Source organism: Anarrhichthys ocellatus, unplaced genomic scaffold, assembly GCF_004355925.1.
Source record: "Anarrhichthys ocellatus isolate YVR2014 unplaced genomic scaffold, GSC_Weel_1.0 scaffold13, whole genome shotgun sequence".
Classification (NCBI taxonomy): domain Eukaryota; kingdom Metazoa; phylum Chordata; class Actinopteri; order Perciformes; family Anarhichadidae; genus Anarrhichthys; species Anarrhichthys ocellatus.
In genome coordinates, this window is record NW_022280043.1 from 4,644,625 (window position 1) to 4,672,379 (window position 27,755).

At 42.8% G+C, this 27,755-nt stretch overlaps 3 protein-coding genes across 13 annotated transcripts in view; 2 read left to right on the plus strand and 1 right to left on the minus strand.

The window, feature by feature from the left end:
* The window catches only part of zbtb7b (zinc finger and BTB domain containing 7B), a 24,540-nt gene extending 11,510 nt beyond the window's left edge, over positions 1–13,030 (plus strand). For 5 of the 7 annotated variants that reach the window (XM_031853278.1, XM_031853279.1, XM_031853275.1 and 2 more), the window contains exons 3-4: positions 10,685–11,754; positions 11,871–13,030. In XM_031853278.1, the coding sequence (XP_031709138.1) occupies positions 10,685–11,754; positions 11,871–12,486 (1,686 nt within the window). In that variant the 3' untranslated portion in view covers positions 12,487–13,030. Of the gene's footprint in view, positions 1–2,124; positions 9,568–10,684; positions 11,755–11,870 lie in introns of those variants that run through there. The other 2 variants (XM_031853274.1, XM_031853280.1) reach the window with 2 other exon arrangements.
* A 2,929-nt stretch (positions 13,031–15,959) lies between these two features.
* Positions 15,960–21,052, plus strand: LOC116386838 (NADH dehydrogenase [ubiquinone] flavoprotein 1, mitochondrial-like). The gene is made up of 10 exons (XM_031853397.1): positions 15,960–16,338; positions 17,493–17,575; positions 17,676–17,846; positions 17,950–18,133; positions 18,216–18,405; positions 18,539–18,751; positions 18,876–19,042; positions 19,142–19,223; positions 19,702–19,847; positions 19,989–21,052. Exons 1-10 carry the CDS (start codon positions 16,255–16,257, stop codon positions 20,082–20,084), a joined length of 1,416 nt encoding a protein of 471 aa, XP_031709257.1. The 5' UTR covers positions 15,960–16,254; the 3' UTR covers positions 20,085–21,052.
* On the minus strand, positions 20,436–26,654 carry khdc4 (KH domain containing 4, pre-mRNA splicing factor). Of its 5 annotated transcripts, none has more exons than XM_031853393.1 (14): positions 26,492–26,654; positions 25,905–26,082; positions 25,571–25,699; positions 25,389–25,468; positions 25,244–25,296; positions 24,969–25,144; positions 24,586–24,797; positions 24,380–24,440; positions 23,550–23,607; positions 23,170–23,432; positions 22,958–23,089; positions 22,308–22,417; positions 22,124–22,209; positions 20,436–21,183 (listed from the first exon to the last, which is right to left on the minus strand). In XM_031853393.1, exons 1-14 carry the CDS (start codon positions 26,518–26,520, stop codon positions 20,957–20,959), a joined length of 1,794 nt encoding a protein of 597 aa, XP_031709253.1. In that variant the 5' UTR covers positions 26,521–26,654; the 3' UTR covers positions 20,436–20,956. The 5 variants fall into 5 exon arrangements, 4 of the variants coding, with proteins under 4 accessions (XP_031709253.1, XP_031709254.1, XP_031709256.1 ...); XM_031853394.1 differs by lacking the exon at positions 26,492–26,654 and adding an exon at positions 26,224–26,393; XR_004212987.1 differs by having other exon boundaries at positions 21,171–21,183; positions 22,308–22,389.
* Positions 26,655–27,755: the final 1,101 nt, after the last annotated feature.

Here is a 27,755-nt window from a genome sequence, read left to right on the forward strand (position 1 = left end):
TATATATATACAGTTCCAAGAAATGCTTTAATTGGGGCATGTGAGCCCATATAAATTCCCCCTTTTCATACATGGTTCTTTCAGTTTCTTACAAACCGACTGAGAGGGTGGGAGGTGGGAAGAGAGAGAGAGAGAGAGACCGAACGGGGGAGGCAGAGTAGGAGTTGATGAAAGTAAAGGCTTCTATCTTTGCCCCTAATATTTTGAGGTGTCTCACCCTTTTTCTGAGGCTTTTTGTCGACGTTGCAACAATCTTTATTGTGAGAAAATCTCTCTATTCCCGACTCTTATTTTCACGTTCACGCAACAAACAAGGAGACATTTCCCCTCTGCAGTCAGACTGGTGTGTCAACAATGTATTTCAGTGGTTTATTTTCACGAAGTTGTGGTGATTATTTCACTGCTGTAACTTATTAGTTTTATGATTATGAGTCCCATTTATTTTTAAAATGTGCAAAATCCATGACCTCTGCACAAAAGGCCCATTTTCACCATATATAGCGGTTGTTTCCCCACTTTGAGGCAGTAATGGCACAGGGGTGACTACACTGTGTCCGTAATTCAGTCTGCTGCTGATAACAGTTGAGTCTTGCCCACACTCGATCTGTGTCAATAGAGGAAGTTATGTATCTGCCGTTTCCTCTTTTCAGTCATGAGTTTCTGTAGCATTTGACAGCCCTCCCTCGCTCTCGACCACCAGCCTCGCATCCCACGCCACGCAGTGTTAACCAATCGCCAGGTGGCCGTGACTCTTATTCTTCTTCTTGTAAAGAGTCTCAGAAGAGAGAGAAAACAGGCTTGAGAAAAAAAAAAAAAGCTCAAGGAGTGATCATGATTCAGCTCTTCTAGTAACAGTGCAATTGTTTCTGTACACATTGAGCGGGCGGTTATCATAAATAGGTACAGTGAGACAACACTTCAGGGAAAGTGAGAACAAACACCCAAACATCAGCAGGCAAAGGGAGTCATTGCTGCTGAAACTGACCTCTTTCATGTGCGATGTTCAAAGGGGAACTCCAGCAGCAAATGGAGGCTTTTATTCCAAAAAGGCCGCATACCTTCCCTTTTGGAATAATAAAGTCACTTTTGTTTTGTTAATATATTAAAAATTTTGGACCAAAATTCTCTGACGAAATATGAATTTCTTTTATCGCTTCTTCCTTCTATTGTTCCTCAAGAAATGCTTCTCAAACATCCATCATACACAGTGTGAAATAGAGGATCATGATTTGTCTGAGACGTCCATCTGGAAGAGAAGTCATCGGTCGGTTTAACCTCATGTCTGTCGGCGTGTTTGCAGCTGTCTGGTTCCTGACTTTTCTTTTGACAGCACAGCAGTGGGTGATGCAGTTGTGCACTAGTGGAAGTTATTCTGAAGTTGTGATCTAATTCGTGGACTTTAGTTACAGTAAACCGTCTCCTCCCCTCCCTACCGCGCCGCTAAGCTGATTTATCAGGAAGGTGACGCATCTTTCACTCATGTCCTCCGATGTGCTTTTTTACTTCTCTCTGCTTGTACAGATCTTAATGTTTTATTATGCTTTCTTCTTTCTTGAGCTCTGTCTGAGCTGTTTCTCTATGTATCACTTTGTCTTCCATTTATCTCTCCATCTGTTCTACTGCTCGACCATCTTTACTGAGACACAGGAAGAGGAAACTGATCAGGATCAGTTAGTTTTCGTCATTTCTCGCTCTGTGTGTGTGTGCGTGTGCGTGTGCGTGTGCGTGTGCGTGTGTGTGTGTGTGTGTGTGTGTGTCCAGTGCTTTTGCAATAGCAGTTTTTTGTATAGGAGAGCAGCAGTTGTTGAGACCCTCCCAGTGATGTGGCAACTTATGAAAAAAAAAATGATATGTCATATCATAATAATATATAAGTGAGTCTAAATGTGTGTTCTAAACTAAAAAGCTCAGTTCAAAAACTGATATTGCTGCGTTCTGCAGCTACCGCTCGTTCATTTTTGCTGCTATTATTTGCTTTATTCATTCTTTGCATGTACATATATTCTCAGGCAGAGTAGATAGATAGATAAAAGTATGAAAGATGCTCAATATATACAATAAAATAACAGAGCAGAATATAATACATTTAAATGCACAGTATATACAATAAAAAAGAGTGGTATTAACTAACTAGGTAAAAAAAACAGTAGTGCAAGGTTCACCAACAGCAAACAACAGTGTAGCGGTGCTGTAGTCAATTGATTGTTGACTTAAATACACATTGAGGAACTGTGAGCACCACACAATGAACACACATAATTAACATCAGCCCACCACCCAAACCGAGGGCTAAATAATAACAATAACAAACATAACATACTGAGAGTTGTGTCTTCCGAACATCTCCACATTCACCCACACAGGAACAGGAGTACACCTCCAGTAATCGATGCACACACGTGAACACATTCATGGGTTTAAAGTGTCTGTGTGGATAAAACCTCCACACAACCTTTGTCTTTGCGCTACTGTATTATTTTAAATGATTAGAGTTGTAGATTCATTTCCGAAGTAATTTTCCCATCTGCAGTTTATGTTGAACTGCATTGTATAGTTAGATATTTTTTTTTAAAAGTGTCACAAAACGGATTTATGGTACTTAGTACTAGTAATAATAGCGCTATTAAATTATGAATATATTGTCAGTTGTTCTTTTTATGTTCAGTTTCAACATAGATGCACAAATGCAAAGATTTGGTCAAATCTGATGCTACTTGAAATGTGTCGTCACAGTTTATGGGTATATGTTCATGTGAAATTCATGAATGTTCATTTATGAATTGCTTATTTACATTTTTATTTCAATTTCAAAGAGAGCATTCAGCAAAACATTTGTAGAAAATGGCAACAGATCAGAGTATGAAAAAACCTGAATACAATTTTAGAGTAATTCATTAAACAACATCGCTCACCTTTTTAAATGATTTAAAAAAATATTTAAAAATAACAGAAATTATTAACTTTGCAACTACTTACATAACACACAATTACATCCATAACTTGGCCTTTAATATAACTCTCACACACACACACACACACACACACACACAGTAAATTAAAGGGACAGTGCCGCTAAATATGTCATTGTTTTGTTTCTGGTGTCTATTGACAGAAAGCAGATTGTTACTCCTCTGTGACTCTTTTTATTTTCATAGCTACATCAAATTTGTAAAACAAGATAATTAGAAGTGTATTTAAAAATACAAATTATATATTTATATTATTATTGGTTACTAAGAGTCTGATATTGGCCTTGATGGAAAGTCTGACTGAAAAGGGAATCTCTAGTTGTGAATGTACAATTTTTACTGTCTATAATAAAAATATTTCTCAAGTTAATCTTTAAAAAAATAATGTAATCAAGAAATGCATTTACAAAACATTAACATTGTCTCCTCTCCATGTGAATGCTCGACGCAAAATGACTTTGGATTATGATTTTGAACCCGAGGGTGGAACTCTCTTTTGGCGACACTAATGATAGAGTTGGCTTCTACCACATCTGCACACACACACACACACACCTGCGAGGTCTCTTGCTACTTCCTGTGACTGCGTGCATGGGTTTTGTCTCCCAGTCGTCATGTCACTGCTTCTCTCCCTTCTCTTTTTCTGTCTCCCCCCCTTCCTCTCTCCTTGTAACTTAACTCTGTCTCCTCTCGTTTTATGTCTCCTCGCTAACACAGATTTTTCGAGGCCGGGACTAGATTTTCCTGTCTTAGCCTCTTCTCTGCGTTATCTCCAAGTATATCTCGACACCCACTCCCCGTTCACTCACTCTCATGTGTTTCTCCTCCCCCATACCTCCTTTTTCTTGTGTGATTTCTAAGAACATGTGTGTTTTTAGAAAACGTACCTCCCTCATGTTCCTTTTGTTGTCTCTTTTTCAAATCTTTTCCTCTTTCCAACCTCAGATTTATTTCTTTTCCTGCTCCTGCTCTTTCATATTTTCGCAGTGGCAAACCGTGCAGAAATGTTACATATTACACTAATTTGAGAAAAAAATATACAGTGTCTCTTCAGAATCAAAAAGTTGTCAAGAAGAAATGGCTTTACATTGTATAAAAATGATTTATAAAATAATCACTAATGGATGCATCCTGCTTCAAACATGGAGACTAGTGAGCAACATCACTCATGTGTTAAACTTAGTACCATATCTTAGTAAAAGAAAACAATAAATTAAAGGTTGATGGTACAGTATGTAAGGTTGCACATAGACCAGGGTAATATATCAATATAATCTACATATTTTATTGTAATATGAGGCACGGGATTCTGTGGAGATTCTCTTACTGGTCCCAAAGGCTTTATTACAATAAAATATTATTGTTCTCTGCTGTCATTCAACCCTTAAAGTTGAGTAGAATTACTACCAAGTCTTCTTGTGAGAAAACATCTTTCATAAAGCCCCGATATTAGTCACCAAAAATATACTTAGTTGTTAAATTGAAGGTGTTCATTTAACATTATTAGGGTAATTGATACCCTCACAAAGAGTTTATTTCTTATTTATTTAAACTTCAGGTCAGAAGTTGGTGAATGTTACGGGACAGAGCGTATATATGTGTGCACCCAAATGTCCGTGTGTGGACAAACTGATAATTGTCACTTTGCTGTTCAGGTCTGGCATGCAAACTGGCTGCTGTTGTAGCTCGCAGTGGAGAGTTTGTGGTGTGTGTGAGGTCGAGGGGATAAGGGCCTCCGCTCTGCCAGCCAAATGAATAATGTAATGTGCTCTTGGAACTAAGACCACAATGTGCGCATGCGTCCACACACACACACACACACACCATATAATGCCCCAGTTACTGTAAAGACAGAGGGGGGCTTGGTTGCAGGGTCTTCGTGAATAAAAGACTGAAGTTCTGCTGAGTAACATCAGCCCACTGGACTCCTTATTCTATCTCTCCATTCCTCTTTATGTCCCGTCATGGCAGGCTGCAATCATTCTTATTATCATGATGGTGTCTCAAGTCTGGTCTTTGACAAATTCAAATGCAGATTCAAATTCTCCCCGGGTGCATCTGTTTTTATATCTCCTGGTGGGATGCAAATGTTCAGTCCAGGGGGAACTATTGGGACGCAGAACGGGTGGAGCTTGTGTTTTATCTCCTGGCAGAGACAAGCTGTTTTATTAGAAGACCTGGATGGGTCAGCTTTGTGTATAATGTAGTTTTGTATTTGTTGCTTAAACGTGGAACGTTTTGCCCGCAGATAGTCCTGTGAGAGTGCTCTGTCGGGCAGCTTTGGTTTGGCAGATGCGTGTACTCCCATCTCTTCTCATTCCCCCACATTTCCTCCTCCCCTACTCTTCCTCAGAGAAGGTGTCCCAGCACCACACTCACTACCCCAAATAAGTGACGTGAGGGTGAAAACGTTCTTTCTTAACCCTTAAAGTTAGTGTGTCACACAGAAGAACAGTGGTGAGAGGAAGACGGTTGAGTGGAGGAGATACGGTATGAGCTTGTATCTTACTTTCCATGGGTTTGGTCGCTTTCTTGTTTTTCTGGCACAGTGGTAGTTCAGCAACATCGTTTGTTATGTTGTGGTTATGAATGACTTCTCAAGGAGTGGGTTCTATCTGAATGAAAACACTTGTTTCATTTGCTGTACAGAATAGACAACTGCTCCTTATTTGTGATTTTGCTGTTATAAATACATTCTTTAATGTTTTTCAGCTCCTGCAATATTTAGAAATGTATCTCCATACAGGTATTTTATAACATAACATGTTGGATGTAAAAACACAAAATATTGTTGCTAAATTTTGTTACATGTGCTTTTAAAATGTTACTCTTTTTACCTTTTTACATTCAAATTAATTCATGACTTTGTTCAAGCCTAAGAGTTATCCTTAGACTTTATTTAAGTACTGAGAAAGCTGCAACACATGCAACCAACCACACGAGCTCACATTAACCAACTTACACACACACACACACCGTCACAAACGGGCACTTTGGAAAACATCTGACATCAGAATTCATAAAGCATTTCTCCTTCTCCCTCTCTGCCACAGTCTTCTGTGAATAGTATAAAGTCATATTTTCCCCCTGTAGCGCTGGAGCCTGATATAATTGAGGTGGACTGGGAACACGTACAACCTTCTAACGGAAAATAAGACCCATAAAAACAACACTAACGGTTCTAGTTCCAGTCATCACACACTTGAGTGTGAGCAGAGGGATTTCATGATATAGACGGTGCAAACCTATAACCTGCTTTTATACTGAAGAATACATCTTTGTGTGCAGGTTTGGTCAATCCTGCTGCTCTTATTTTCCTGGCCTCTAACCATATTTGTGTCAAGTGAGTTACTCTGAGGCGTGGAAGTGGACAGTAATGGTGGATTTAAGTTTCCATTTCCCCGTCAGTAAAAAGCAGTCTCCGATGGATTCTCTTCTAAATGTTTCATTTGAGTTCTCTTACTTTTTACGGTCTAGTCGTACAATGCACTTCTTTCTTTGGGTTTGTGACACTTGGGCTGACGGTTGGATAAAGACAAAATCATAGAAAATATCCAGATGTTATTGGCAGTTCTTTAAATGTAGTTATTAACGTATGACATCCTTGTTGTGAAGAGAGAGGAAGAGTGTGCACATAATGAAAGCAAGGGATGAGGAAACCGTAGAGTTGCAGAGGAGGTGAATTCCTCCACCGTCGACAAAAAGAGTAGGAGGTGAAAACAAAGAAAGATGAGACCCAACAGTTGAAAGGATAATATCTTAACATATGTAAAAAGTGATCAAATGGCAGATTTAGTTGAGATAAAATACTCTCTTGAAGTGAGCTTTTTTTTTTGTGGTTGTGTGTTTTGGAAAGATGATCGATTACTTGAAATGACACCTAAAGGCGATATCAGTTATTTCACTTTACGGTAGTGATCCCTTGTTAGTGTGAATAAACATAACTGTACAATTACAGTAATTATTTTTAATGATCATAGTTGAATACCGGCTTGTAAACTTGTAAACTAACATTACTAACATTGTCTTAGTTTGAAAGACAAGATGTCTTTATGGTATCTGCCTGTTTTAACATTAGTTGCTATATGTTGGAAAATTCGGCAACTTATGCAGACATGTCCTTGGTTAGCGACAAAAATACTGTGTGTGTGCGTGTGTGTGTGTGTGTGTGTGTGTGTGTGTGCGTGTGTGTGAGAGAGTGAGTTTTATGAGTTTTATCTTGTGTCAGTATTAAGTGACTCACTGACGGACAGAAAATTTATGGGAATCATTGCAACTTCTTTGCAATCTTATTATTTTCCGAACACGCCTGTGTTCTAAGGAATATGCCTAAAATAACAAGCTCGAACCACCAACCACCCATGATGCTTTTTTTTTTTTTTTTTTTTTTGCTTTTTTTCTCTCTCCCCTGTGCCGGAAATTTAACGTGCGCTATTGTGTGCTCCTCCTGAAACCTTTTTGTGTCTCGATTGTCTGCACTGCTTCGCTTGAGATTTCTGTTTTTTGTGTTTTAGTGACGTTTCGCTCATTGAGGGATTTTAGAAATTGGGCCAAACGTGATATATCGTGTATTTACGCACACAATAATTACTATCAACCATGCTGTTTTCCTGTGGATGGATTTAAACAATGAGTACCATTGATGGTGTTCCTTAAATGAGACATTCAGGTCTGTTGTCGTGTCTACTTACACTGAGACAGAGTGTACGCACGCACGCAAGGTCAAGGGATGCTTTTACACTCTGTCCTGCTGAGGCTCAGGTGGTGACCTTCTGCTGGGTCTATTTCTCCCTTCGATGCTTCTTTTCCAGCATGTTATTAGACATCTGTGTATTATGCAGGGCTGCAACTAACAATTCATCTACACATTCTTTTCTCCGTTAAATATTTGTCCATAAGATGTCAGAAAATAGTGAAAAATGCTCCATCACAACTTTTTTTTAAGCATCTTGTTTTGTCCAACCCACCATCCAAAGTCTAAAGATATTCAGTTTACACTCATATAAAACAGAATAAAGCAGATAATCCTCTCATTTGTGAGTGAATCTGGAACCAGAGAATTTGTGGAGTCTTTGCTTGAAAAGGGACTTAAATGATTGATCTATTAGCATATTGACTGGTATAAATGGGATGTGGTGTGAATGCAAAAAGAAAAGAACAGTGTCCGTGTGTGCAAGAGACAAAGCAAACACATGCCCCTTAACTTCCTCACTCTTCTGTGTCAGCGCCTGCAGCACATGCCGTCCTTGTTGCCTCAAGCTGTAGAGATAACTCTTGTGAAACTGCCTTTGGCTTGAAAAATAACAGTAAATATCTGTTATGGAGAGCGTGGTGTTTTTTTATTTATCTATAAAGAGCACTTGGTGACGTTGAGCATGCCCATGTTACAAAGGAAGAGCTTTCTGCACCAGTTTGTCTGTCGTACGACGCAATATGGTTTTGCTCTCATATTGCACCTACCTGAATGTTTGTTCCTGGGTGTAATATGACTCATAATGACAATATGATTTTGGTTCTTACATGATTGTTCAACTTTGACGCTCTGTGAGTTGACTGAAGAAATATTGGTATTTCTGAGGTGCTTTGGTTGCTTGTCGGTTTCCTTCCTGTCAAACCAGTTAAATTGATGCGTTTGGTCTGCAGCCTGAAGGTTATTCATTCTACATCATCCACAGTGCCGCCATGACCTTACATAGACTGCTCCTGACCTACCTGTCGGCCTCTTTCTGAACAGGGAGAGGTCGACGAGGAGTTGCTGTTTATCGGAAAATGGGCCGTTGGGTTTTTGGCGAGAGGGGGGCGCGTAGGCGACCTGGGGGGGAGGAGGGTTATCTCTGAATCTGCCTTCGTCACTATGAACCCTCTTTTGATACAACAGGAAGGAGATTGAGTGACAGGCTGTGCGAAATAGGTAGACATCCCCAAGGATGAGCGCTTTACCACGACTTCTGACGGAGAGATCAGTCCTTTAAGTTAAACATCTAAGGGTTGAAGGAAATAGAAAAAAAAAAAGTGGTTTTCAAAAACAGCAGAGGGAGAAGAGTTGTAAAGCGCAGAAAGATGGATGCCGTGAGACATGTGCTGCCTCGTCTCCGGCTTACTGTGCCCGTGCCCATGAAGACGGAGAAGGTAGGCTGAACATTTGGGTACTTTAGCTCGTCCTGGGGATGAGAAAAGCAACATTTGGGAGGTTTGATATCAATTTGCGTGATGGGAAGTGTTGGCAAGTTTGTGAGAGGTAATTATTTAGCTGGCTGTACTTTTGTGTCTTCATTTTTTTAATGGGTGGAGTACATTTATATGTACGCAAGTATGTGTTATAAATAGGCGTTAAGTTCATCACAGAACAGGTTAATTGTAACAATAGTGGGAGGGGGAGCCTCAGATTGGCACGCAATGTGTCTACGGGTACTTGTGTGTGTGCGCTCTTGTCTCTGTGTGTATTTAATAAGGTGTGTTTTGGAGCAGGTTAGTCAGGTGGATGTACCGTCGTTGTGCAGAGCCCTCTGGGCACTGTGTGAACACTGTTATTGGATGGCCAGGGGGCTGCCAGTTTCTATGGGAGGGAGATGAAGGGCAGGGAGGGGGAATCTGGAGGGTGAGTTGTTTGTGGAAAATCTGGTCTGCTCAGGTGTGTGTGTGAGAGATATTGTTGAGCAGGTATAGCGTGGCCAAGGTGAGGTGCGAGCTTAGGGAGTCAAAGAAGAGAGTTGTTGGGTCTTATTACCGACAGACCTTGTTGTGTCTCACAAAGAGAAATAAAGAAAGTTATTGTCCTTTGACTTGCAGTACGATATTTCACCTTCGACCCAACACTCGTACCTCTGCGTCGTCAAATTTACTGGTAAAGATCCTTTTTATTGAGATAAAAAAAAACCTTAGAAGATTGAAATATATACTGTATATATGTTTGTGAATGATGTACTTTTATTCCAGTCATCGTAAAGAGTGTAATCATTATCTTGCTGTTTCGTCCTTCCTCATTCTTTCACTGGTACTCCCCCCTTTCAGCCACAGTAACTTCCTCCCTGTCCCCTGCTTGATTTTCTTTCTTCTCTATCCTCCATTTGTGCCTCTCTATCTTCTCCAGGTATTTTAATCAAACAGCTAATGCTATAAGGGTTTCACACGGGAATTGACCTACTGCCCTTTGGCCACAGCACATACCGTACATTGCGTAATGCTGCATCCTTTCCACGTCGTCGTTATCGATCATTTGGTTTTATCTGTCTCTCTCTCTCTGCTCTAATGATTATTTCTCCTTCTTGCTGTTATATTTTGCCTCTCTTGCTGACTCCGTCATCTCCATCGTATTGGCCTTCTGGTGCCTCAACCCCCATCTCACTGGCCAAAATCACCGCCTCCTGATTTAGTAATCTGGAGAGAAAGTACCGGGGGGGGGGGGGGGTAGGATAAGGGGTGAGAGTTGTTGCTAAGCCCGGTTTAAATTGTCCCTCACGTGAAAGGAACTCCTTGTGTCAGTCACGCTACAGAAGATTTACTTTTCGGTACTTTTCGGTCTATGCTTGGCTCTCTGAAAGAGGAAGAAGAAGGGTATTCTTTCAATGTTAGAAACTGCAAAGATGGAATTCATTCGAAAATATTTTACTCATTTTAAATGCTGATTGTGACGGGTACAAATCTGTCAATTGCTCCATTTGCTCAGACCTCATTCCCTCCACTTAACCTGATCTTCCTTTTTCTTTCACGCATAGGTGGCAATGTCTCCAGGAGAGGACGGTCTGATTGGGATCCCCTTCCCGGAGCACAGCAACGAGCTCTTGTCCCACCTAAATGACCAGAGGAGGACAGGCCTTCTCTGTGACCTCACTCTGACATCCCGCGGGGAGCGCTACCCAACTCACCGCTCTGTCATGGCCGCCGTCAGTCTCTACTTCCGCGGGCTGTTCGGGACGGAGGAGGCGGGCGGCGACGGCGGAGGAGGTTTCAGCGTATGCCAGCTCGACTGCGTGGCACCCAACGCCCTGGACGCCCTGCTGGAGTTTGCCTACACTGCCACTCTGACCATCCCCAGCTCTGGGATGAGAGATGTGCTGCGAGGGGCTCAGCTTCTGGGCATCAAGTGTGTGGCCGACGCGTGCAGAGATATCCTGGGGGAGAAGGCGGAGGTGGAGATAACGGAGGAGCAGAGAGCCCAAAACACAGCTACTGAGAGGATGGCGGGGGGAGAGAGTGGGGTGGAGAGAGGGTCTCGAAGAAAAATGGACAAAAAGAAGATGAAAAAATGTACGTCACATCACATCAACTCCTCCGTTTTTAACCCACCACCTGCTTCTCCCGTCTCGCACCCTTCACCTTCGTCCGACAGCTTCCGCTCCCTGCCGTCTACCCAGCCTCCCAGCCCCGAACAGGAGGAGCTCCGCGTCAAATCCAGGCAGAACGGAGATCCCAGGGCGATCCGAAAGCCAGGGAAAGGGGCGACACTAAATGGAGGGCTCCTTAACTGGCTGCATGAGCCCACCCATATAGCCCACCCACCTCTTGTCCCGCCCTCGAATGACAAGCTGTCAGAGGATGAGGACATGGAGGCTTTCGGTGACGACGGTGTGCTGATGGAAAGCACCTCCGTACCTACCTCTGCAGCTGACCGAGGAGCGGCGGCCTCGGCAGCGGGAGGTGGGAGAAAGAGGAAGTCTCAGACGCCCCAGCAGTGCCCGGTTTGTCAGAAGATCATCCACGGAGCAGGAAAACTGCCCCGACACATGAGGACACACACTGGGGAAAAGCCCTTCCAGTGCTCGGCCTGCGGAGTCCGTTTCACCCGGTACAGTTACTACTTGCATATAATGTGCACAAAGATTTACAATGTATTGCAATCTTTTATTCTTGTTTCTCACTTTTCCCTTCCTTTCTCTTCATTCTTCATTTTCCCCTCATTAGGAATGATAAGTTGAAGATCCACATGAGGAAACACACCGGCGAGCGTCCATACCCCTGCCCTCACTGCCCTGCCCGCTTTCTCCACTCATACGACCTAAAAAACCACCTGTCCCTCCACAGCGGGGCGAGGCCCTTTGAGTGCCTGCTCTGCCACAAGGCCTTTGCCCGAGAGGACCACCTCCAGCGTCACCGCAAGGGACACAGCTGCCTGGAGCTGCGCACTCGTCGGCCCAGACGTGGGGCAGAGCTTGGGGAGGATGATAGAGGAGATGAAGGCGGGATGGAGCAGTCCAACCCTCTGGAGGTCTTGTCTTTACAGGCCCACTCCTCCACGTTCTTCCCTCACACGCTGCTGGATGGTGGGAGTGGATCCGGTGTCGGCCCCCCGCTGATGTTTCCATGTGACGTCGAGAGGGAGCGATCCCTCGCCCTTCGTTTGGCTCAACTTGGGCCTCACAGGCTAGCCGGCTATCCGGAGTTCTTACTGCGAGGTCTGGAGCGTCGAGGGGGCCGAGAGGCGGAGGGAGAAGATCCAGGAGGAACCCACTCACCGGCCGCGCAGCGTGACAGATGGGCTGATGAAATTGGAGAAGAGGAAGTGGAGGAAGAGGAATAGTAAAAAAGAGGGTGTGTGTGTGTGTGTGTGTGTGTGTGAATATGTGTGCGTGTCTGTGTGGTTGAGCATCCACAGTAAAAAATCTCACTCAGGTGGCTGGACTAATGACCTGCTGCTCCCACATAGAGCGCTTACAAAATAAAAACAACTAAATGATATTAAAAGAAAAAAATGGAAAACGGGTTTTCTTAGATATTTTAAATGTTTGTCTTCTGGCTCTTGGCATTTTTATTTCATTTGTCTTTTAGATTTTATTTCTCGTTTGCTGTTTGATTTCATGTACTTCAGTTTTGAGCTGTTTGGTTTGATTTTTCTAGCTGGACGTGCGTGTGTTGAGTGTGTGGGAACTGGGATGCTTTTCTCTATGCAAACTAAAATCCAGAGCTGCAACATGAAGGGACTTTTGAAGATGTTAGATTGTAGTTACAATATTAAATGTATTGATTCAGGTGCAATTCAGAAGTCATATCACCTAGATCACAACAATGAGTATGTGTGCCCGCTGTCCTCTGGTGGTTATCAGTGGAAACGCAGTGTAATTAATCAAACTCATTCTGTACATTGAGAGCAATAATGTTCGGTGTGTCTTTTCTTGTTAGTGGTAATCTCTGCTTTCAGTTGGTGCTTAAACCAAAGATTTTTAGTTGAACTGTTTTCTTAAATCCTCAGTTAACAGGAGAGGAGAGAGGTGAATTGTAGCCAATGTTGGGTTTGAAGAGAAGACTCTTCCCAACGGTTTTGAAAGCCATGAGAGAGAATCTGCTTCCATGTTTGAGTGTTTCAGGGCCGTAGAGCTCTGTGTTAAATGCCTGACCAAAAGAGACAAAGTCCGGGTCGATGAGTTGATGTTGATTGTGTTGAAGACGATTCTTCTTTTCCCAAAGGCTGTGGATTTCTTCCAATGCGCTCATTTAGGTTCCTTATTTGAAAAGAGAAATAATAGAAAAGGGGCAAAAAGGTGAGGGGATGAATGAGATGGTGCCCCCCCCCCCCCTATTCTGTACTTATTTATTTATTGTTATTTATTATGGTTCTTCTGCTGAAACTCTTTCGTGAGACCAAATGCAAGGAGGGGACACAGATCACAAGTCTTACAAAACATTGCATTGCGCTAAAGATTTTGACTCAACATCTCCATGTGACTTACCGCCTTTTCTTATGGGCTGCTTGTCTTGTTTTGGCGATTCTTCCTCGAAAGCATTCTTTGCACATTAAACCCTGTCAGGTACTGCAATAATACAGGCACATTCCATCCGGGGTTAAGAGACGGGAACCGAGCGAGGAAAAAGTCAGGGGGTTGAAAACCTTTTTGATGTAACTGGAACACAAAATGACTTTGTTGTTTGACATTTTTCAGCATGGTTTTCTGTTATTTAACATGTATAGTACTGTATCACATGTTAACATGGCAGTTCTTATAGATCGGCCACCGCTGTGTCTAAAGGGGCCATTATCCTTTGAGTTAATCTGTCTTTGACCAAAAACCTTTTTAGTTTCGTCACGCTTTCCCGGGACCAGTACATTAAGGCCTTTCGCAGTGTGTGTGATCATTAATGGCTTTAAACAACAGCAGTTGTCTTTTTATTCCCAATTCTCTTGAAACCCATGCAGACAGAACATGCTGTAGCAGTCGCGCTGTACTGGCCTTGTGTGCACTATCTGCTCCTTGTGTAGTAAATCTTTGTCTTTTTTTTATTTGTAGTTTATTTGCACTATGAGATTTGAGAGCTTCAAGCCTTTTTGTCTGACCTTCCATATCTAGTCCATTAACTCACTCGATAACGTTTAAGATTGTGATTGAAATACTTCTTTAAAACCTGCGTACATTGAATACTCTTCCTCCTGCATAGTAGTACAGAATTAATAGTCAATATGATATATATTGGGATGAAGTTGCCTTAGAATTTTTATTTTTTTTTGTGCTGCAACTACTCTCAGGAATTCTTGAGCAATGCACTAAGTGATTATATAAAATGGGAAGCAATTGTTTGGTGCTGTCAGGTGATTGGCTCTCTTCATGAACGTATAAGGCCAGTAGTTTCACAATCAGAAATGGTTTATTGCCAAGTGTGTTTGCACATACAAGGAATTTGACTTAATAAACAAAACAAAAAATAGTAAAAAGAAAATGGAAATTTATATATATATATGTAAGAATATGTTAAAATATGTATGTTATTAAAGTGTCTGTAATCCTTGTATGTGCAAACATACTTGGCAAAAAACATGAATGAAAATAAGAGGTTTTGTAGATTTCTTATCATTTCATTGAGAACCGACTGAATTAAACCTATTGTGGGATAAAGAAATCGGTACATAATAGGCATGATGGTAAACTACTGGCCTTACTGGAACTAGTCCTACTGGAATATCAGTATGACGGTTGGTCTTGTTCATGGAGGGTGTTGGTGCTCCCGGCCGGAGCTTTGTGAATGAATGAGGGTTAACTGATGCCAGCTGTGAAGTGTGTGTTTCTATGTGAGCGGTTTGTTTTCTTGGCTTTGGTGAAGGGACATGGGGTCCGGTCTGTGTAGAGACCCCGCTATCAGGGATACACTTTTGTCTTTCCGTTTTTAGTGGAACCTTCTCAGAGATATGAATTCATTTTCCCATCATTTGTTTCAGTTAATGTAAAGAAAATAAAGATATCTAAGCTTGATCTTTTCCATGTTTCTGTTATTGATTTCTATTACGAAAACAACTCTTTCAGGGCTTTAGTACAAAGTTGATTTGGTTGCCAACATGTGTGAAGAGTAACATTTTACAGTTGACTTGTGCTCGCTGGTGGACAAACGAGTAAGTTAAGATAATATGACTCTTTGAAGCAGATGTTCTTTAAAATAAACTTGGATTGACATACATCTCTATTAATGCTAGCCCCCCTAATACAAAGTACAATACAAAGTAGAATACATTCTTTCAATTGAAACATCTTAAAATACCCCATAGTTTTTTGGACTGCCCACTGCTTTCTTAATCTTAAACACACTGACTGTGTTCCAAATTGCATACTTTTTGTTTTCACTTTTACATACTGCAACTGCCCTTACAAAGTACGTACTGTTGCATGCAGTACGTATTCAATTGGGAAATGCTACTCCATCATAACATGGTACCTTAAACTTGACCCTCTTGTTCATATATCTCAGGGTCAGAGTAGCCAGAAAAGCATGCTGGCTTGCATACTGTATTTGAAATACATTTTCTGGCACACTAAATAGTATCTGTATTGGAACACATGCAATAATAATGGAAAGAAGTAGGCCTTTTTCACAGCTATCATTCTGACATGTCCCAGAAGGAAAATAACAGGCCTGTAACACCTGTACTTTTCCTCTATGACAAGTCAAAATGTCTGCTGTGAAAAAGGCCTGTTGTCAAATGGGTTAATCAATAACTAGTTGTGGACCTTTGATATATTTAGTGGTTATCTTCACATGAACAATCCATTTATAAGCCTGTAAATCATGCACAAAGTCCCTTATGATAGCGTCTATTAGTGGTCCTGATACTCAACAATTAAGTGCACGCACCTGTGAAAGATTGGGTAACTGTTGGGAGCCCCACGGGCAGCTGGGATAGGATGTGACGTAGTTCGTTAGTTAATCCTCTTAGTTTTTAATTAAGCTGAACCAGCAGGCCCACACTGGAGCTCTGTTTCAGGAATCGATTTGATTGCACTGGAAGTCAAACGGAGACTGTGGGCAGAAAAGGCTTTGGGGGTATAAACGTGTTTAAAGAGGGTTGGAGGTGTCTGTCTCCTGCAGGATGCTGCCTCGGCGGATGCTGTGGGACGCTGTGGCGCGTCATGTCGCTCCGCGTCTGACCTACAGCACTACATCCCAGTCGCAGGTAGGCCTGCATGCACACCGCAACACACGCACTGTACTCTACAACTCGGCACACTGGCCTACATTTTTACTTTCAAATACAGGCATGCCACATTTTTGACACGCAGCAAGTAATAAGGAGATTAGCCAACAGAGCTACGGAGATAAACATGATGATATTCTTTATTTAGCTATTTTGTGTCAACCGGTGTTTGGGTTTAAGTATTTTCCTATTGTTGTATATGATGTAAAAAGATGCGACAAGTATATAAGTGTATGTATATGACGATTCTAATAGAGTTTAGGTTTCTTTTAAGTGTTTGTGATCACAGAAAGTATTAAAGGGGTAGGCTATATTTAATTAAATGTTTAAACATGTCATTACCACATCCCATGTTCTGGAAAATGTATTTATATTACACAAAGCGATTTCAATATGCTTTGTGAGTCCCACCAGCCACATTACTTCAATGTTATTTTTATTTTGAGGTATTCAGGTCAGTTTGGTTACTGTGATCTCAGATGTTGTCACAAAGTGATTTCATTTCTTTGAACATACAGTGGTGATTTTAAAACGGTTTAAAACATTTTAACCATGAATTTTAAATTACCCAAATTTAGACAATTCACAGAAATAAGTTATACTAATTCACATATACTCTAAAGATGCACATTTCCAGAGTCAGAACACAAAATTCCACATATCGCCATGCGAAACAAAATATATGAGGCCTCTGAAATTCGAATAATTTTTCATATAATTCATTCTAGATTTCACTATCATGTCAGCATTGTAATTACAAGTGGTGCAGAGCTGCAACGAGTATTTGATCTACTGAAAATGAATTGCTAACTATGATTGAATAATCATTTGTCATTTTTCAGCAAAAATACCCAAAAATGGTTGGTTCCAGCTTCTCAGATGTGACAATTTGATGTTTTTCTATTTCATAAACATGAATAAACGGAACATCTTTGGACTGTTTGGACTTACAAAATAGACATTTGGAGAAGTCCCCTTGGAGTTTTAACTCATTTCTGACATTTTATATACAAAATTATTAATCATTTCATTATCGATCAATAATGAAAATAATGGTTTCAGCCCTTAAGTGATGACATCTCTGATTTTCATGCATCAATCACACTTCTCTTTTATCTTCTCTCTCTCACCAGGTGAAGCCAAAAAAGACCACATTTGGTCCTCTGAGTGACGAAGACAGGATATTCACCAACTTATATGGCCGGCATGACTGGAGGTAAAAACACAAAAGAAGAAAAACAACTTTTCTCCCAGTCTTCCATGACCTGAAACTCTGTCGACGTGCTTGTTCATCTCTCTCTCTCTCTTCTTAACAGACTCAAGGGGTCACTCAGACGAGGAGACTGGTACAAGACAAAGGAGATCATGCTGAAGGGATCGGGCTGGATCTTAAATGAGGTGAAAATCTCAGGGCTTCGTGGCCGAGGAGGAGCAGGCTTCCCCACCGGCATGAAGTGGAGCTTCATGATCAAACCAAGTGACGGCAGGTAGGAGAAGGAAAGAAACACTTTAGCATCACTCACACCAGTAATGACACTCTAGTGCAGCCTATCAGTGTATTGAGTGTTTCCTTCTTCCCTGTGTCCTTAGACCTAAGTACCTGGTGGTGAATGCTGATGAGGGGGAGCCTGGGACATGTAAAGACCGTGAGATAATGCGTCACGACCCCCATAAGTTAATAGAAGGCTGCCTGATCGCTGGGAGAGCCATGGGCGCTCGTGCTGCGTACATCTACATCAGAGGAGAGTTTTACAATGAGTCCTCAAATCTGCAGGTACACAAAGGCCCAGATGGGTGACTCGTCAATCCATAGATGCTGTGTGATTCATGCTGTTTGTTTTTTACTCTATAAACAGGTGGCTATTAATGAGGCATACAAAGCAGGGCTGATAGGTAAGAACGCCTGTGGCTCTGGGTTTGACTTTGATGTGTTTGTGATGCGGGGGGCCGGGGCCTACATCTGCGGGGAGGAGACGGCCCTCATCGAGTCTCTTGAGGGCAAACAAGGGAAACCCAGACTCAAGCCGCCATTTCCTGCAGACATAGGTGAGTAAAAGCACCACAGCCTCATACATCTGGTTTCCTACTGGAGTTAATTATGGTTTAAGGAACTACAAAATTGTGTTGTAATTACAGCTCTTAAGTGATTATTCACTCCTTCATCCCTCTCCACCTCAAGGTGTGTTTGGATGCCCAACGACAGTCTCCAATGTGGAGACGGTTGCTGTGGCGCCCGCGATCTGTCGTCGAGGCGGCGCTTGGTTCGCCAGCTTTGGGAGGGAGAGGAACTCTGGGACGAAGCTGTTCAACGTCTCCGGTCACGTGAACACACCATGCACGGTGGAGGAAGAGATGTCTATTCCTCTACGGGAGCTAATAGAAAGACACGCAGGTGTGTTTGTGTGTGTGTGTGTGTGTGTGTGTGTGTGTGTTTACAGTCCACCGCTGTGTTGATGCTGGTTTATTATACGAGATGCTGACATGACTTCCTCTCTCCTCTTGTGCGGTTGGTGTAGGAGGAGTGAGGGGCGGCTGGGACAATCTATTAGGAGTGATCCCAGGGGGGTCCTCCACTCCCATCATCCCTCAGCATGTGTGCGATGATGTTTTGATGGATTTCGATGACCTGGTCCGTGCAGAGACTGCGCTGGGAACAGCTGCCGTCATAGTCCTGGATAAATCGGTAAACAGATCCCCGAAAAATGTAGATAAGAAAATACACTGCAGCTTCAGTAACAATCAGTCTGGAGAGATAAATCTGAGAATTGTATTTTTCCTCCAGACTGACGTGATCAGAGCCATCGCACGGTTGGTTGAGTTCTACAAACACGAGAGCTGTGGCCAGTGCACCCCCTGCAGAGAGGGTAAGGAACTGCACAATGTATTCACCACTTACGAGACAGCACGGACGGTGTATGATACTATGGGCCCCTGGGCACCGACATTTAACAGGCCCCACCACCTCTCCTACATCGGAGCATGACACATAGACTTTATAGATGTTTTCCCCCTTTTTATAGTCGTTTCTTGTCTCTTAGAAGTTGTTTTGTCTCTTTGTAGTCTTCTTGAGGTCGTTTAAGCTTTAACTACCCACATATTACTTGTGGTGAGAGAAGTATTATAGTAAAAAGAAATACTCTGGTACAAGGCCCTTCATTCAATATTTAACTTACCTAAAATTAGTATTAAGTATAAAAAACAAAATGGAAAGTATTGTAAATTCCCTTGATGTGTGTATTTACCACAATCTGGTCAAAACATTGCTCAAAGTTTAAGGGTGCTCTTCATTGTGAATACATTTCTCTACTGTATTCCCGGTTCCTCTGTTTGTCCTCCCCTCAGGAGTCGACTGGATGGATAAAATAATGTGGAGGTTTGTTCGAGGAGAAGCAGCAGCTTCAGAGATTGATATGATCTGGGAGCTAAGCAAGCAGATAGAGGGACACACCATCTGTGCCCTGGGGGATGGAGCAGCTTGGCCCGTGCAGGTGACATCTCTGGATTCTTATTTTTTTTTTTAAACCAGTCGCCAAAACATGAAGCTGTCAATGAAACAAGTTCAAACATGTACTAATTTACATTTTAACAAGAACTTTTGTTTCTCTTCACTCTTCATTTTGTAACTACAGGGACTGATCCGCCACTTCCGGCCGGTCATGGAGAGCCGCATCACTCAGTATGAGAAGAAAAACCCTCCAAGAGAGCCAGCGATCGAGATGATCTGAAACTGTGCAGGTGTTCATGTCAGCATTCAGTCCTTCATAACAGCAGTAATAGCTCATTGTGTTATACGGCACTGTGTAGCAGGGTTACTGCTTAAAAATAAATGTATTTCAAGTTCAAATTCATCATCATTGCAAAACCTTTACAGGCCGCATGTTTTTCAGAAATGTCCATAAGAGAATGAGTGGTCTATTATTTGTCATATAAATTCTGCAGCAAGGTTGTCACTCGATCCACGATGTGTTTCAGAAGGCAGAACTGTTGACAGCTAATTATTTGGCTTGTGATGACATATGGCAAAACAGACTTAACATGGTAGAATATAGGAAGAATCACAAGCTCAAACACTGCAATAAATTAAGTTTATTTATTTCATAAAAGCATGAATAAATCCAATAGCTTTACTACGTATTAGTCCAATATGATCTGTACAAAAAGATCAGAATAGGAAAGGATGATGTCAGTGACTTGGAAAAGGGGACAAAGTACAAAAAGCTGTACTAGGGATTAAACGAAAAGTGGTCAGTGATCATTGCCTTGTGACAACACAATATTCAAAAACTTCACCTGGCATCTGTTTTCAAATCAAACTGGAGGCAGAATGTCGCTCATCTGACCATCTATACATCCACAAAATAGCTTGAGTATCAGTCCTGCAAATGTTCATCTTCAAACTAATGTGTGCACCAAAAGAAAAAGTAACAAAACATAAATTAGTCCATTTGGACCGAAGCACTAAGATTATGCTGCAACCAACACGTAGCTGTTAAGAGTCATCCATGTGATGAGTGATGGAGAAACACAGGCTCAGTTTGGGTGAACATCTTGTAAGACTCGGCACAAAGCACTGAGGGAGTTTGGAGTTTTTCCTGTTTTAGGGTGCCATCCAGAAAGGCATAGACTGCTGCTGCTGTGGCTGTGTTTTAGCTCGAGTGGGTGGTGGAGGAGGGCAGCGGTAGCCCTGTGCCCAGCCTGAGGTGGGGGGAACTGTCCCAGGGTTACCTGGCCCTGAGGCTTTGGAGATGAAGTGGTCTTCCTCTTCATCTGAAGAGTCGCCGGTGTACGCCACCAAACCAGTTTTCAATCGCTTCCCTGAGTGCTCTGAAAGAAGAAACGGGGAAGCATGCAGACAAAAAGAAGAGGTGGGACATTTGTGGAGAAAGGGAGAGAAATATGGAGAGAGAGAAAAAAAACACCAAAAAACAACAGCGGCAACATGTTTCAAATAGGACAGGTACAAGTTAATTATTCGTAACACATTTTGGGAGAAACAAATAGTTAATAGATTCAAATCATAGTTTGTCAGAAGAGTAGAGGGGGGCAGCCATTTGAAAGCAGCCATTGGTTGGTGGGGAGCGACAGTATCGTGGCCGTCCAATCGAGCGGGAGGACAGCGTCACAGGACGAGTCGTGCCCCACCCCCAATCAGAATCCAGCATCACCCCAGAGACACATGGAAGAGAAGAAGAACACAGAGAAAAAGAGAAACACAAAAACAGGAGAGATTCTCGTTAGTGAGGAAAGAAAACAAACAACAGACAACCCCAGACTGATGATGTCATCAGAATGGGACGGTAAGGTGGACTCGACTCATCTTTTTTTTTTTTTTTACAAACGACTGAACAATGCACACAAGATGTTGAGTCATAGCTCCGCCTCACTATCTGGGGATTTATAGTCGCATAAGCAGAATCCTGAAAGAATCACAGGAAGCATAAAGACCAGTTTGAAGCTGAGCGAGTGTACTTATCTAATCTGCCACAAACACTTCAGTACTTAAGTCCAAAGAAACACCAACTATGCGTCTTGATACATCCGATTGGCCTTCATGTAACAGATATTCCTCTTCAATCTCAAGTGAAACAACTTAAATCTAGACACAGTCCAGTGGCCCAAGAGAGGATTTATATTTTACTCTTTGCAGCTCTACATTAAGGCTGTGAATAGATCCAGGCTAAGCTTGTAAAGGGCACAGTCCAGTCAGGAACTGCAGATTTGGATTTGGGCAGGGATTTGTGAGTCCACAGGTTAATGCCCTTACCCACGGGGCCTTGCGTTGCCCTTCTCTCCTCCATCTTGGGTCTCACTCCATTCACAGGCAGCAGAGGTGGAGGCATTAGCTGCCGACTGGAGAAACAGAGAGAACCGGGGTGAGATAACTTTGCCTACTGGTCTTTGTAGGCTATTAATATTTCATTTAACAAATGTAACAAAACTCTGTGTACCTGTCCCTCTCAGTCGGCGGGCCAGAGGGACTCTGCGGTGGGGGTCCTGTAGCCTCTGGGCTGCCCACTGGGAAGCCTGCACCTAAATTAGTCATATGAATGGGTCCATGCTATGAGCAGAAAAACACACGGGCGCGATTAGCACACATCCTAAACCCTGTCCTAACACTAGCTAATATGACTATATATATATATAAAACTATATCAGCACTAAAGTGAGAAGAAAAACTGTCCTTGTGAATAGCTTACCACGGGTCTGATTACTGACAACTTCCCCAGCAATTATGAAAGATACTTAAGCTTATCAGTATTAATAATACCTTTTTCTGAAACTCCTTATTACCAGTAAAAAGACACAGGTAAACTGTAAGTGAACAACGGGAAACAGCAAGCCATGCCATCTCAACCGATGTACTTAAAACATTTGAAGAAAGGAAGGGTGAATGGGTATTAGATCAGTCACAGACAGGGAAGTAAATAGAGCAGCTACAGACACGGATTGGAAATGATTGGCTGATGAAACACAGTGACTCGTCACCCACTGCCAAAGCATAGGCATACAAACAAAACAAGGTGGAGAAAAGAAGGGTGGAAAATAAAAACCCAGCAGAATAATGAGGGGTCGTAATGGTGGAAGAGCTGTTCATCACCTGGTATCCGAGCAGGCCGCTGTTCCTCTCGTCTGGCACCTCCTCTGTGAAGCGTCTCTTCTGTGGTGGTAGGACTGGAGCGGCGGGAGTTGGTGCTGCAGCTGATGAAGGAAAAGGTACAGGAGGAAGAGTCTGCAGGGACGGAAGGACATATAGTAAGTATTATTGCTTTCGCATGCCATACACATATGGTTTTGATGCCTCGGTCCTACCTGTGGCATCGTGCCCGAAGTAGGTGCAGGCGATGGAGCGAGGATGTGAGCGGGAGCAGGGACGGGGACAAGGGGGAGGGAGTACTGAGGAGGCACACCTGCAGGTACTGTGGGATGTAGAGGAGGAGGGACAGAGTAAGGGAGAGAGACATGTTGTGGCTGAGGTGGTGGTACAGGCATCGCGTAGCCTGGCTGGTATCCAGCTGGCGGGTAGTAAGGAGGCTGCGGAGGCATCCCGTTCACCATCGGAGGCTGTGCAAAGCCTGGAGGAGGAAGGGGAGAGAAACGGATCCAGTCAAGCTCTGATGACTTCTACGATCAATTGTATTGACAAATCAAGTGATGACTCTAAAGCACAGCAAGAGAACCGTCTATCGTACCTTGTGTCGGCATCATTGAGCTCATTTGATTGAGGAAGCGAGAATACTCTGCATGGACCTGGAGAAACGTTGTACATTAGTGGTGCAAGGAACTAAAATATGAAAATGTACTATTGTAGGGAATCAAATTAAGACAGCAAAAACAAAAATGTAACTTGCCACTATGTTATGGGAGAGAATATTGTCTAAACCTACTGTAAAACAATTAAAACTATTCATCATCAAATGGTAGAAACAAACTCCCTTTGAGCTTCTACCTTGTTCTTGTACTTTCTGCAGGAAGCAGTGTCTGAAGAAATAACTCAAACTTGTGGTATAGAATATATACAGAATACTTCCACTACTATCTACAGCTTTGTAACTGATGTGTGCCAACAGGTTTTTATCTCACCGGCACAGCTGTAAAAAGCTCAGATCATTGATGCCACAAGGAAGAGCAAGACTGACTCTTAGCTTTGTTTGCCACAGTCGGTTGGTAACAATGAGTTAGTTTGACAGAGTAACACGATTTGGAAATGTCGATGGTGGCCGCTAGCAATGTTATTGATTCATTACTAATTCATGTCTAATAATCTGATTAGTCAATAATATATTGTACCAAGTTGATGTTCGTCCCTGGCACACGTGCTTTGATATGTGTGGGTGTCAAAGCAGTTGTAATGACGCTGTACTGCAGTCAGCGATTTAGCTCTTCCTCCAAACAGTTAACAGTGGCAGTATACGCGAAACAAGGCACGCATCTGGAGTTGTGTAAGCTTGTAATGAATCAGTTGTTGTTGGAATAGAAAAAGCACAGACATCTCCCAGTGTGAAATGAAGAAATCACTCACTGTCTGAAGCAGGTTCTCACACAAGGTTTTTGCCGCTGCAAGTCCTTCTGGTTTAGGATGACTGGAGAGAGAGAACTCACTTCATTTAGTTATTCTGAGCCCACAATGCTGCAGAAACCTTTGTGGCTCGTTCATTTGTTAGTTATTACACAAGCAGGAATAATCTCTGAGAAGCAGCGGTTCTTAATTCATAGGACAACCCCCACCTGATGTAGATGTACATGGGTTCAAAGGCCTCTCTTCCAGAGGCGGGCTCTAAACAGCCTGATCCTTTTCCTCTGAGGAAGACTTTGGCCCCGGTCTCAGCCTGGATGTGCTGCAGGTACGAACAGCCGGGGCCCTCGACCCGCTCTTTGACCACAAACCCAAGGATAGCGTGCTCCAGGCCCACAAAGGTTTTATCTTGAACATAATGCATCTATAAAAGGAAATATAAAAGACATGTCAATAATACAACCACGTGCATGACTGTAGGTCAGTACAAAAATAGTCTGCTCTGTCAGCGACACTGTTAGAATGTAGACAAATCTTTTTGTGGTAGTATGATCTAAGTTCACGAGGTATAAAAAGCCGCAGGAAACCGCCTTACTCCGGACTGAAAGTGTGGTTTGTGGTGGAGCATGGGGGGCAGTGAGGGAGGAGGTGGGTTATGATGCTGGTACACTGTGACTGAAGCCCCACTAGGGGAGAAAGGTGATGAAGACGAGGCGGTCGCAGCCTTCACAACACCGTTGGTGATGATCTCCTTGATTCTATTCACTGCCCCTGGAGAACGAGGGAAGAAAACCACCAGTCGAATCACATGATATACGAAGACACGCACTCATTTAAAAAAAAAAAAAAACGTCTGAATAAAATACGGACTGTCGACGAGCTCTCTAGTCTGTCCTTGGACATGCAGATACAGAGGTCGGTCCCTGCGATTAAAAGAGCAGAAATGATGTGTTAACATATAATAATTAAAGTCGACTGTGATCGGTGTCTGAAAATGAGAGGCGACAGAAGTCACCCTGGAAGCGCTTTGCCCTTCTCCTCTGCTGCCATGTACCGCCCTCTGGTTGAAACCGCAGCACCGCTCACTTTACTGATCTGCAGACAAAACAGAGTGAGACGCTTCAATAAATACTCCAGAAAAAAAGGCCAGTGATGGACTTTAATCTGTGAGACACGATTGTCCATATTGCTACTGACCTCGTCCTGCGTTTGCCCACGTGTCAACAGATTCCGACAGGTGATCGGTACGTCGTTGATCTCCACCTCGGCTACAACCAGGTCGTCTTTGGCCTTCGACAGCACTGGAGGCTTCCCAACACCTACAGCCTGAGAGAGAGGAAGGGAATCAAGAGATGAAGGATTAGAACAATACAGATTTCAAACATTGTATTAAAAGCATTTGAAATCTTCTGCTTGATAAATGTGTACAATCTCACCCATACCAACACATTGTGATGGTCCTGCATCTGAGCTGGTTTTGTTATGAAAGACTAACCGTGCGTATAATATTAAATATCGTGCTCCGTATTACCTTATCGGGAGGTCCCGGGATGCCTATCTGTGAGGGTTTGAGTTTACCCTTCGCTACCAACATAGCGTTGATTTTTGCAGCCACCGCAGCAGCAGCGTCCAGAGCCCCGGTGGGAGCAGCTTCAGCCTCCCTCATCGCACCGGAGCCAGGCCCGGGCTGGTCCCACTTGCTGCGGCGGCTGGCAGGGAGAGAAAACGGTCATGAATAAAGACAAGACAACTAACTACACTTTCATTATTTAGGTTTTAACGTAACTACCCGGAAAAACACATGCCGTTGACTGTTGTTGTTCACGTCTTAGAAATCGACAAAGACTCACTTATTTTCCCCTTTTTATGATTTTTGCCTTATTGTGATCGTGTGTACTGAAGCGCAGGCACGCTGTAAACCCGCATGCATCCAAAATATCTCATATAACACGTTACTACATGTGACCACAGGACACATAAGGATGGACCAGTGCGGAGCAGCAACAACACTCCGCCATGATTAACTTACATAAACTGGCTAACGTTGGTTAGCTAGCCGGCTAACGGAAAGGATCTGAACGGCGAGTCCAAAAAAACAGACCGTGTTCACACACTCACCCGCCGTTTTGGGTTCCACAAAATGACATCAATGTCTTAGCAAATGGAAATGTTCCTCTCAGTGTTAAAATGACGGTGATAAACCTCCCCTGACGTGTGAACAGAAGGCTGTGCTGGTTGCAAGCCTCTGCTACGAAGCTCACGGTTTCCGTGTCCGGTTAATTGTTTCAGTTGGCTATCGTACCACGAGGGGGCGCCAGATAGCAGCACATATTTCTGCTGGTGCCTCGAGAGGGTTCAGGTGTGGTGCTGCCGCCTCACCTGTCATCACTTCCTTGGCGAGTTCCTCCGGAGGAGGCATCAAAGTTTCCAGTGGAGGAAGAAGCCTTTAGCTGGAGGACATGCATCATGACGGTCCAAGGTAAGTTTGAGCCACTAAAAGTTACCTATTTCTCAAAATGTGTTGTAAAATGTGTCGTGTGGCTTTTAAAGCACGTGTTAGGATTTTTTTTTTTTTGGTGTGTATGTTGATTTGTGCTGTGGCTCCTTGAAGTTTTTGACAGATGGGGTTTTGCTGTTTGCATCACTCTTTAAATGCAAGCTAGCATTTGGCCAAATAAGCCTCTATTTTTGATTTCATGATTAAAGTTTTTACAGTAATCTTTTTGAATTAAATGTGACCCACTGTTTGCTTATTTGCTCAATACAACTTTGCCATATCATAAAGAATTTAAAAACAAATCTCTTTAAAAAAAAGTTTAACTATATTGTCTTTCTCAGCCCTTCTCATAGAGTAATCTCAAATAACATGTTTGCTGACAGGGAACATAGATGTATTTGTGGCAAGTTTAGCTCATTAGATTAGTTACAACACTAGAAAGTCAAACTTAAACTAAAATAAATGGGTATTTTGTGGACCAAAATGTCAAATTCTAAAAAGGCACAGTATTTTAATGTAATTTACTGGCTTTATTTGTCTTTTGAACTGATGGAAACATGGTCACCATCTCTTTTGCAAATAGATGACAAACCTCTTCACCTCTCTAGTTGAAGTTGTTGAAAGTTGTCCGAGCTGTGGTCTTACAGCACAGTTTTCTTAGTGATGACAGCCCGGCCCTGAAGGCCATGACGCAACATGCAGCTTCCTGTGCAGAGACCTCAGCATCATGGCTCAGAGTCACTCTGTACTCCGGTACAGGTGTTGAGTTACTCACCACCCAGGAGCTCAGGGACATGGCCAGGAGGTGCAGGTTACTGTGGAAGGTGAGGACGCTGTGTGGGGGCGACATGGATCAATAGATTGAACAAACAGCAGCCCCAGTTG